Source organism: Oncorhynchus gorbuscha, linkage group LG16, assembly GCF_021184085.1.
Source record: "Oncorhynchus gorbuscha isolate QuinsamMale2020 ecotype Even-year linkage group LG16, OgorEven_v1.0, whole genome shotgun sequence".
Classification (NCBI taxonomy): Eukaryota; Metazoa; Chordata; class Actinopteri; order Salmoniformes; family Salmonidae; genus Oncorhynchus; species Oncorhynchus gorbuscha.
In genome coordinates, this window is record NC_060188.1 from 52,978,509 (window position 1) to 52,990,554 (window position 12,046).

General features: G+C 44.5%; 1 protein-coding gene across 1 annotated transcript in view; it reads left to right on the forward strand.

Annotated features, from left to right (window-relative positions):
* The first annotated feature begins 207 nt into the window (after window positions 1–207).
* LOC124000105 (opioid-binding protein/cell adhesion molecule-like) overlaps window positions 208–12,046 on the forward strand; it is a 559,214-nt gene continuing 547,375 nt past the window's right edge. The window contains exon 1 of the mRNA XM_046306240.1: window positions 208–462. Coding sequence (XP_046162196.1) covers window positions 402–462 — 61 coding nt within the window. The 5' untranslated portion in view covers window positions 208–401. The remainder of the gene's footprint in view (window positions 463–12,046) is intronic.

Sequence of the window (12,046 nt, forward strand, 5' to 3'; positions counted from 1 at the left end):
TTCTAGAAGTTGTGCGCACGAATGGTGTGAGATTGGCGTGGAGATATGCACACTTCCCTTCAAGTTCAAAACGGATAAATACCAACCTTTGCGGGAAAACTGGCGCACACAAGATTGAGTATTTTTGTGCGCACGCACCTTTGATAAATGAGGCTCCTGGACAGCAGCGTCTTTGTAAGCCACTGGAAGCCTATCCAAGCAGCCTCTTACAAATCACGACCAATACATTAGTGAAGGAGGGACTTGGTACTGCTTGTGTTGGTGGCTGCTTTACAGTCAGAGGGACCGGGACTTAGTCTGGTACACTTCACTTTTCCCAGGATTTGCGTTTGTAGTAGCCTATATCTGAGCGACAACACCATCTTCTACTACTACACAGATAAACGACCGGTCAAATCACCATGAAGAATCCTATGTTCTGGGTTTTGCTGACAGGAATGACCATTCTTCTGCTTCAACAAGGTAGGCTATTTTAATTTTGCTGGAGAAATGGCAGGTGCCATTAGTGTTATAGCTATTGCATTATCACGTAACATATATTAGGTGAGCGCGCACCTATTCTAGAGATGCGCGCGCTTTTTATATAGGCTATTGTAGACCCCTTACATATTGGGTGGATCCGAGATTTGACATCACATGCCAAAAAAAGTGGCATCGTAGACCAAGCGATTAGTGTGAGACTTGACTGTCATGATGTTGGTGGCCTTAGTTATCAAGCAATTTAGAGGTTTGTCTCACTAGTATAGCTCCAAAGGCTTGTAAACCCAATTAAGGCTACATTATGAATATGTCCCCTATCATTGCTTCTTTGATGCAGCAATTCGTCTGTGTCTCTTGATGCACCTTGTGACTCTAACCGCCTATTGATGCATTGTAAATCTGACTCTGACAGGAAGACTTTGCGTAAAGTTCATTAAGTATTAGTGGTTAATCCGCATCTACAACGTGTTCAGGCCATCGAAGTTAAGCCGTGTTAGCCCTCACAGGCAACCCCGTGATTGGAAATACGACATTTGCTATTAAGGGAGTATCCTAGCCTACTTTATTAGTGACATGTGGCATGCTTCTAATGTTTTCTCTGTAGGCCTAAGTGTTATGGGCAGCTTCACTGAATGTTTTTCTATTAGCCAACAAGTTGCTTCTTCACATAGTCCATATGTTTTAATATTTTTGTAATGGTAGGTAGCCTAGAGAGTGTTTGGCCAGTAACCGAAAGAACGCTGGTTCAAATCCCCGAGCTGTCTAGGTAAAAAAAATCTGTCGATATTCCCGCGAGCAAGGCACTTAACCCTAATCGGTCCTGCAAGTTCCTCTGGATAAGAGTATGGACTAAAATGGAAATGTTATAGACTCCATAAATCTAATTTATTCACCTGTCTTCTTATGCGCCATCATGAGAATGCCAAGGCAAGTGAGAATGGGATACATTAGACAATGTAGGCTAGTGGATGAGCAGTTTGGTAATCTGCTTTTTTTGTGTAAGTGACATATGGTATGCCACTTACAAACAAAAGCAGATAACCAAACTGCTCATCCACTATCCTACATTGCCTAATATATCCCATTCTCACTTGCCTTGGCATTCTCATGATGGCACATTAGAGAGTCACAACAATGTGTAGAGGACAGGGATGTCCTTTGTGGAAAACAGCCCTATGACAATTTACCCCTCCAAGCACTCGGCACTGTGTGTTGAGAATTGAGTGCATTAGATGAGCACAAGTGGCAAGGCTGTGCCTCGTTGTCTAGGAAGCTGAGCAGGCTTGTGTTTTCCTCCCCTCTACCCCCTCCCTCCTCTCCCTTGAGCCTCTCTGTGTGGCTCCGAGGCAGATCTGGCCGAGCGTTGCCAGGATGCAGCACATATTCCTGTGGCGCTCCGGCCAAGATCCTCGCAGGTCCTGTCTATTGTGTCCTCCAGTCCCTCCACCAGCCTGCCTCAGCCAAAGGCGAGAATTATTGGTTGTTAAATCGAAATTTGGAGCAACAGCTGTTGTTCGACTTCCAACCGAGAGTGCGGGGCGGGGGGGGGGGCATTGTTAGGGTGTTAAGCTTCCCATGTGAAAAGACATGAAGATCATTGCTGATGGGCATAGTGTCCTTTTCTTATAACAAGGATACTTAATAGAGATCCCCTCCCCTGGCAAAATATGCTGTTTAAGTGCGGCCTCCCCGTGAAAAGTTTACATTTGCACATTTTAGCAGACACTTTTATCCAGAGCGACTTAGGGTTAAGTGCCTTGCTCAAGGGCACATCTACCAATTTTGCACATAGTTGGCTAAGGGATTTGAACCAGCGACCTTTCAGCCACTGTTCCAACGCTCTTATCCACTATAGGCTACCTGCCACCCTGTCAGTCTATGCCCACTGTGCCCATCTCTTTGTACACAATGCACATAATACCGTATAGTGCTTTTGAAAAATTAATCAATGAGCATATCACACAGATGGAACACTATTACCAGCCAAATCGGACCAATCTGCATTGAAAAGTGATGTTTAAAATTTGACGAGAAAGAGGAACATGACCAATTCACATTGAAAAGTGAGGACGTTATACTGTAGAACCCCAGAAATGACCTATTATTTTCCTTTGCTTTAAGTTGTGCGATTTTGTTGCAAGAAAGTGTCATCTTATTGGGTTCGCCCTCATTTTTCCAAAGTGACACTTCCCCTGTGCTTCCCAGCACAACATGTTATTAAGCAAATTAGGTGCATTAGGTGCAGATGAGGATCGTGAATAATTTACACCGGTTACTACCCAGATGTGAAATTGCCACTTTGCCCGTTTCATCAAAATAACAACAGGGCTTGCTCATTTCCTGAAGGAAAATTATAAGTGAGATGTTTTTAGAGGTCATAGTTATAATAGTGGCACATTTGTCACTGTTGTTTGGGCCAATTTATTGTCACAGCATTACAGTATTATAGCACAGTATTTCAACACTCATACTTGTTTGTAACTTGTTGATGTGCTTGTGCTCTGTAGACACTTCCTTGTCATTTAAATCCAATCTTATATAAAAGTGTCTATTGAAACACCATCAGGTATGCATCAGAGACGGTCTGTAAACCCGATTGCATGATGAGCAACCTTGTCTGAAACCTGACTTGTGTTAGCTCCCCGAGTGAATGTCTAAGCTTTAGCTCAGGGGACTAACACAGTCTTGTGGCACGCAGGAGACAAACCCTGTTTGGTCAAATTTGGAATCTGATAATTATCAGGAAAAATATTCACAATTGTAACGGCAGATTTCCTCTTCGTCTGAAGAGGAGTAAGGATCGGACCAAGATGCAGCGTGGTAAGTGTTCATGACGATTTATTAAAAATGAACTGAACACTGAAATACAAAACAATAAACGATGTGATGAAAACAAAAACCGAAACAGTACCGTGTGGTGACAAACACTCACACGGAAACAAACACCCACAAGCCAACAGTGAAACCCAGTCTACCTAAGTATGATTCTCAATCAGAGACAACATAAGACACCTGCCTCTGATTGAGAACCATACTAGGCTGAACACAAAAACCAACATAGAAAAACCAACAGACTGCCCACCCCAACTCACGCCCTGACCATACTAAATAAAGACAAAACAAAGGAAACAAAGGTCAAAACGTGACAACAATGCTTAAGCCTAACCTTTTGCACGACATTGACAATGCTATTGACTGCCATAAAAGTATACTCACTATTCAAATGGGATGTCGATATTTTATCAGTAAATAGCTAAGAAATATGATGCGAAAAGATTCAAAATATTTGCTTTTTGCAGCTTTTCCAAACCAAAGACATTTATTTCATTAACATAAACCCTTCACATAAAATCCATATTAATTTACCGTGTGCACAAATTGCATTCAGAATCGGGATTATCAATGTGCTGAATTAGCCCCATCCTCATTGCAATTGGCGCTACACTTCCTTGAAAGAAAAAAAATGCTGCACTGTCATTACGCCACATTATTATTGTTATTATTGTTATTATTTTTTTGACAATATTTTTAAAATTGTTTTTCCACAGCGCTCCACAAACAACACAAAACAAAGACAAAAATCCCACTGTACAACACATTCCCCCAGGTGATCAACATATGGTTTGCCAACTTTTGGGGTTGTGTTTAACTTTATAATATACACTGAACAAAAACTTAAAACGCAACATGTAAAGTGTTGGTCCCATGTTTCATGTGCTGAAATAAAATATCCCAGAAATGTTCCATACACACAAAAAGCTTATTTAGATAAAAAAAATTGCACAAATGTATATTACATCCCTGTTAGTGAGCATTTCTCATTTGCCAAGATACTCCATCCATTTTATTTATTTAACTAGGCAAGTCAGTTAAGAACAAATTCTTATTTTCAATGACGGCCTAGAAACAGTGGGTTAACGGCCTTGTTCAGGGGCAGAACGACAGATATTACCTTGCCAGGATTCGATTTTGCAACCTTTCGGTTACAAGTCTAACGCTCTAACCACTAGGCTACCTGCTGCCCCATTTGACAGGTGTGGCATATCAAGAAGCTGATCAAACAGCATGATCATTACACAGGCACACCTTGAGCTGGCCATGATAACAGGCCACTCTAAAATGTGCAGTTTTGTCACACAACACAATGCCACAGCTGTCTCAAATGTTGAGGGTGTGTGCAATTGGCATGCTGACTGCAAGAATGTCCACCAGAGATATTGCCAGAGATTTGAATGTTAATTTCTCTACCATAAGTTTCCTCCAGCATCATTTTTTCATTTTAGAATTTGGCAGTACTTTCAATAGGCCTCACAACCGTGCATGGCGTCTTGTGGGCGAGTGGTTTGCTGATGTCAACATGCCCCATGATGGCGGTGGGGTTATGGTATGGGCAGGCATAAGCTACAGACAAAAACACAATTGCATTTTATTGATGGCAATTTGAATACACAAAAATACTGTGACGAGATCCTGTTGCCCATTGTGAAGCCCATTTTTTAAAGATATGTGACCAACAGATGCATATATGTATTCCCAGGCATGTGAAATCCATAGATTAGTGCCTCATGAATTCATTTCAATTGACTAATTTCCTCATATGAACTGTAACTCAGTAAAATATTTGAAATGTTGCTTGTTGCATTTATATATTTGTTCAGAATACAAAATCTAATGGTATATATCTAGATTGTTCATTTCAAATATAGAATCTGTGACCAATGATTCTCCTCAATTTCTTACTTTAGATCTGTATCCCATTTCTTCCTTATAGGTTCTGAACCATAAGGTAGAGTTTCAATCAACCCTTGATATGACTTGGAAATCATCTTCTTTTGGTAATTCAAAAATATTTCTAAAACAGATAAGATGACGCCGACAGATATGGCAGCTCTGCTTCCAGCTCTTTAAGCAACTTTGCAGTATTTTGTTTTTTTTTGTGTGTTATTTCTTACATTATTAGCCCAGAATTTGTTTTGTGTTATTACACACAGCGGGAACGGTCGTTATAATGAGGAGACCAAGGTGCAGCGTGATAAGAATACATTCTTCTTTTAATTAAACGAAGAACACTTAACAAACTAACAAAATAACAAAACAAACTTGAAGCTATGATAAACCGAGTGCTGACATGCAACTATACATAGACAATAACCCACAAAACCTAAATGGAAAATGGCAACCTAAATAGGATCCCCAATCAGAGACAACGATAAACAGCTGTCTCTTATTGGGAACCAATTCAGGCCACCATAGACCTACGTATACCTAGACATATTAAAACCCCATAGATATACAAAAACCCTACGGGACAAAAACACCTAGACAATACAAAACTAAACCAACCACCCTTGTCACACCCTGACCTAACCAAAATAATAAAGAAAATAAAGATAACTAAGGTCAGGGCATGACAGAGCGCCAGTAACTCACCAGCATTACAACCAGATATACAACTTTCCCAAATTGGAAAGTTCATAGTCCCCAGGGCAATTGAAATGATTCCAGAGGATGCTCCAAAACGCCCCTGACCGGAGACAAGGTATTCGGAGTGGATTGTAGTCCAACTCAGGAGGCGTGCACACCATCCACCACTTCGGAGTATATGACTCAGTAATGTTCAGTCTCTGGATAATAAAGTAGATGAGCTCAGGGTGAGGATCTCCTTCCAGATCGACACCAGGGATTGTAACATACTCTGTTTCACGGAAACATGGCTCTCTCTTGATATACTGTCCTTGTCCATTCAGCCATACTCCATTTTGCTGCTCCCTTACATTTACATTTACATTTAAGTCATTTAGCAGACGCTCTTATCCAGAGCGACTTACAAATTGGTGCATTCACCTTATGACATCCAGTGGAACAGCCACTTTACAATAGTGCATCTAAATCTTTTAAGGGGGTGAGAAGGATTACTTTATCCTATCCTAGGTATTCCTTAAAGAGGTGGGGTTTCAGGTGTCTCCGGAAGGTGGTGATTGACTCCGCTGTCCTGGCGTCGTGAGGGAGTTTGTTCCACCATTGGGGGGCCAGAGCAGCGAACAGTTTTGACTGGGCTGAGCGGGAACTGTACTTCCTCAGTGGTAGGGAGGCGAGCAGGCCAGAGGTGGATGAACGCAGTGCCCTTGTTTGGGTGTAGGGCCTGATCAGAGCCTGGAGGTACTGAGGTGCCGTTCCCCTCACAGCTCCGTAGGCAAGCACCATGGTCTTGTAGCGGATGCGAGCTTCAACTGGAAGTCAGTGGAGAGAGCGGAGGAGCGGGGTGACGTGAGAGAACTTGGGAAGGTTGAACACCAGACGGGCTGCGGCGTTCTGGATGAGTTGTAGGGGTTTAATGGCACAGGCGGGGAGCCCAGCCAACAGCGAGTTGCAGTAGTCCAGATGGGAGATGACAAGTGCCTGGATTAGGACCTGCGCCGCTTCCTGTGTGAGGCAGGGTCGTACTCTGCGGATGTTGTAGAGCATGAACCTACAGGAACGGGCCACCGCCTTGATGTTAGTTGAGAACGACAGGGTGTTGTCCAGGATCACGCCAAGGTTCTTAGCGCTCTGGGAGGAGGACACAATGGAGTTGTCAACCGTGATGGCGAGATCATGGAACGGGCAGTCCTTCCCCGGGAGGAAGAGCAGCTCCGTCTTGCCGAGGTTCAGCTTGAGGTGGTGATCCATCATCCACACTGATATGTCTGCCAGACATGCAGAGATGCGATTCGCCACCTGGTCATCAGAAGGGGGAAAGGAGAAGATTAATTGTGTGTCGTCTGCATAGCAATGATAGGAGAGACCATGTGAGGTTATGACAGAGCCAAGTGACTTGGTGTATAGGGAGAATAGGAGAGGGCCTAGAACAGAGCCCTGGGGGACACCAGTGGTGAGAGCGCGTGGTGAGGAGACAGATTCTCGCCACGCCACCTGGTAGGAGCGACCTGTCAGGTAGGACGCAATCCAAGCATGGGCCGCGCCGGAGATGCCCAACTCGGAGAGGGTGGAGAGGAGGATCTGATGGTTCACAGTATCGAAGGCAGCCGATAGGTCTAGAAGGATGAGAGCAGAGGAGAGAGAGTTAGCTTTAGCAGTGCGGAGCGCCTCCGTGATACAGAGAAGAGCAGTCTCAGTTGAATGACTAGTCTTGAAACCTGACTGATTTGGATCAAGAAGGTCATTCTGAGAGAGATAGCGGGAGAGCTGGCCAAGGACGGCACGTTCAAGAGTTTGGGAGAGAAAAGAAAGAAGGGATACTGGTCTGTAGTTGTTGACATCGGAGGGATCGAGTATAGGTTTTTTCAGAAGGGGTGCAACTCTCGCTCTCTTGAAGACAGAAGGGACGTTGCCAGCGGTCAGGGATGAGTTGATGAGCGAGATGAGGTAAGGGAGAAGGTCTCCGGAAATGGTCTGGAGAAGAGAGGAGGGGATAGGGTCAAGCGGGCAGGATGTTGGGCGGCCGGCCGTCACAAGACGCGAGATTTCATCTGGAGAGAGAGGGGAGAAAGAGGTCAGAGCACAGGGTAGGGCAGTGTGAGCAGAACCAGCGGTGTCGTTTGACTTAGCAAACGAGGATCGGATGTCGTCGACCTTCTTTTCAAAATGGTTGACGAAGTCATCTGCAGAGAGGGAGGAGGGGGGGGGGAGGAGGATTCAGAAGGGAGGAGAAGGTGGCAAAGAGCTTCCTAGGGTTAGAGGCAGATGCTTGGAATTTAGAGTGGTAGAAAGTGGCTTTAGCAGCAGAGACAGAGGAGGAAAATGTAGAGAGGAGGGAGTGAAAGGATGCCAGGTCCGCAGGGAGGCGAGTTTTCCTCCATTTCCGCTCGGCTGACCGGAGCCCTCGGCCACGCGGTGTGGAGCGTTTGTATGGTCTGTGCAGAGAGGAGAGAACAGGGATAGACAGACACATAGTTGACAGGCTACAGAAGAGGCTACGCTAATGCAAAGGAGATTGGAATGACTCCCTTCTTATAGGCAGAAACTCAAACAGGAAGTACCCATGCTAAGGTCTATTCAATGTTGGTCTGACCAATCAGAATCCATGCTTCAAGATTGTTTTGATCACGCGGACTGGGATATGTTCCAGGTAGCCTCTGAAAATAACACCAGAAAGTGTATAGCGGATGTTGTTCCAATTGTGACTATTAAATCCTACTCAAATCAGAAACCATGGCTAGATGGCAGCATTCGCGCAAAACTGAAAGCCCGAACCACCTCATTTAACCATAGCAAGGTGACTAGGAATATGGTGGAATACAAACAGTGTAGTTATTCCCTCCGTAAGGTAATCAAACAGGCAAAACGTCAGTATAGAGACAAAGTGAAGTCGCAATTCAACGGCTCAGACACGAGAAATATGTGGCAGTGTCTACAGACAATCACTGATTACAAAGGGAAAACCAGCCACGACTTCTTGCTCCCAGACAAGCTAAACACATTCTTCACCTGCTTTGAGGATAACACAGTGCCACTGTCATGGCCAACTCCCAAGGACTGTGGGCTCTGGTTCTCCATGGCCGACCTGAGTAAAACATTTAAACCCTCACAAGGTGTTAACCCTCACAAGGCGGCCGGTGCAGACTGCATCCCTAGCCATGTCCTCAGAGCATGCACAGACGAGCTGGCTGGAGTGTTTATGGACCGTGCCCCTATTCACATCAGCGGGACCACAGTGAAGAAGGTGGAAAGCTCCTCAGCGTACACATCACTGATGGCAAACTGAAAAACAGGTTCTATCTAAAGGTCATCAGACTGTTAAATAGCCATCACTAGCCGGCTTCTACCCAGTTACACAACCCTGCACAAATCCTTAGAGGCTGCTGCCTTATATACAGTGGGGCAAAAAAGTATTTAGTCATCCACCAATTGTGCAAGTTCTCCCACTTAAAAAGATGAGAGAGGCCTGTAAATGTCATAGTTACACTTCAACTATGACAGACAAAATGAGGGGGAAAAAATCCAGAAAATCACATTGTAGGATTTTTAATGAATTTATTTGCAAATTATGGTGGAGAATAAGTATTTGGTCACCTACAAACAAGCAAAATGTCTGGCTCTCACAGACCTGTAACTTCTTCTTTAAGAGGCTCCTCTGTCCTCCACTCGTTACCTGTATTAATGGCACCCGTTTGAACTTGTTATCAGTATAAAAGACGCCTGTCCACAACCTCAAACAGTCACACTCCAAACTCCACTATGGCCAAGACCAAAGAGCTGTCAAAGGACACCAGAAACAAAATTGTAGACCTGCACCAGGCTGGGAAGACTGAATCTGCAATAGGTAAGCAGCTTGGTTTGAAGAAATCAACTGTGTGAGCAATTATTAGGAAATACTTATTTTCCACCATAATTTGCAAATAAATTCATTAAGAATCCTACAATGTGATTTTTCTGGATTTCTTTTCTCATTTTGTCTGTCATAGTTGAAGTGTACCTATGATGAAAATTACTTGTACATCTGGTGGCTGACTAAATAAATACTTTTTTTGCCCCACTGTATATGGAAAAACGTCTGAGGTTGATTGAAGACATCCTCTTCCGTATAAACCCTGTTTGATCTGAGTAAATTGACTTTTGTATTACTGTTTCTATACAAAAAGCCAATACCATAGCAATGATTTTGTAATCCACATTCAAGAGGAATACTGGATGGAAGGATCCACATGACAATGGATCCTTATCTGTGTTTTAAAGTAGGGTGATTGTAGCCAAACATAGTGACCGGGGAAGTACATTTTTCTGTCAAGCTGCTATGAGCATAAGTAACATAGGCTTTAGTCATTTGGGATGAAAGTGTCCATACAATTCCACTGGGAATCGATCAGTACCAGGAGATTTCCCATTATGTAGATTATTGATGGCCTCCAACAATTCACCTGGGGTTTCTATCAATATACATTTTCTCTTGTTCACTTATTGGTAAAATGGCCTTATTAAAGGAAATTGTTTATATCCTCCTTTGAACTTCTGTTTTTTGGATTGACACAGTTTGTGATAAAATGTTTTATTAAAGACCGAGTTGATTTCAGAAGGATCCAAATCTGGGATTTGAATGCTATGGATGGTATGTTCCTCTTCCTCTTTTTTAATTTGCTAATAAATTAAAGGTGAACTTACACCTTGCTAAACGTATTGTTGCTTTGAACCCATGGCAGCAATCTCTGCAGATCAGGTGTGTATTGTATTATATTCAATCTTCTGTCATGCAGGTGAAAGAGGACCCAAAAGCGACTTGGCGAAAACAGAGTCTTTAATCCAGTAAAGTAAATACAAACAAAAAAACACAACTTTCACTCGATATGACGAGGACAAACTGGAGACTCGAACTTGAACAGCAGGTGAACAGCAGGTTGCCTCGGGAAGGCACTTGAACCAGACAGACTCAGACACCTGCTCACCACGCAGCATCTGAGGAAAACACGACACGACAGGGCGATACACAAACACAGCACGGTGAATACTAAACAAGGAACCGACAGGACAGGAACGGAACACAAAGGAAGAAATAGGGACTCTAATCAGGGGAAAGGATCGGGAACAGGTGTGGGAAGACTAAATGATTGATTAGGGGAATAGGAACAGCTGGGAGCAGGAACGGAACGATAGAGAGAAGAGAGAGCGAGAGAGTGAAAGAGGGAGGGGGAGAGAGAGGGATAGAAAGAGGGAAAGAACCTAATAAGACCAGCAGAGGGAAACGAATAGAATGGGAAGCACAGGGACAAGACAAGATAATAAATGACAAAACATGACAGTACCCCCACTCACCGAGCGCCTCCTGGCGCACTCGAGGAGGAATCCTGGCGGCAACGGAGGAAATCATCGATGAGTGAACGGTCCAGCACGTCCCGAGACGGAACCCAACTCCTCTCCTCAGGACCGTAACCCTCCCAATCCACTAAGTATTGGTGACCCCGTCCCCGAGAACGCATGTCCATGATCTTATGTACCTTGTAAATAGGTGCGCTCTCGACAAGGACGGGAGGGGGAGGGAAGACGAACGGGGTGCGAAGAAAGGGCTTGACACAGGAGACATGGAAGACAGGATGGACGCGACGAAGATGTCGCGGAAGAAGCAGTCGCACAGCGACAGGATTGACGACCTGGGAGACACGGAACGGACCAATGAACCGCGGAGTCAACTTACGAGAAGCTGTCGTAAGAGGAAGGTTGCGAGTGGAAAGCCACACTCTCTGGCCGCAACAATACCTTGGACTCTTAATCCTGCGTTTATTGGCGGCTCTCACAGTCTGTGCCCTGTAACGGCAAAGTGCAGACCTCACCCTCCTCCAGGTGCGCTCACAACGTTGGACAAACGCTTGAGCGGAGGGAACGCTGGACTCGGCAAGCTGGGATGAGAACAGAGGAGGCTGGTAACCCAGACTACTCTGAAACGGAGATAACCCGGTAGCAGACGAAGGAAGCAAATTGTGAGCGTATTCTGCCCAGGGGAGCTGTTCTGCCCAAGACGCAGGGTTTCTGAAAGAAAGGCTGCGTAGTATGCGACCAATCGTCTGATTGGCCCTCTCTGCTTGACCGTTAGACTGGGGATGAAACCCGGAAGAGAGACTGACGGATGCACCAATCA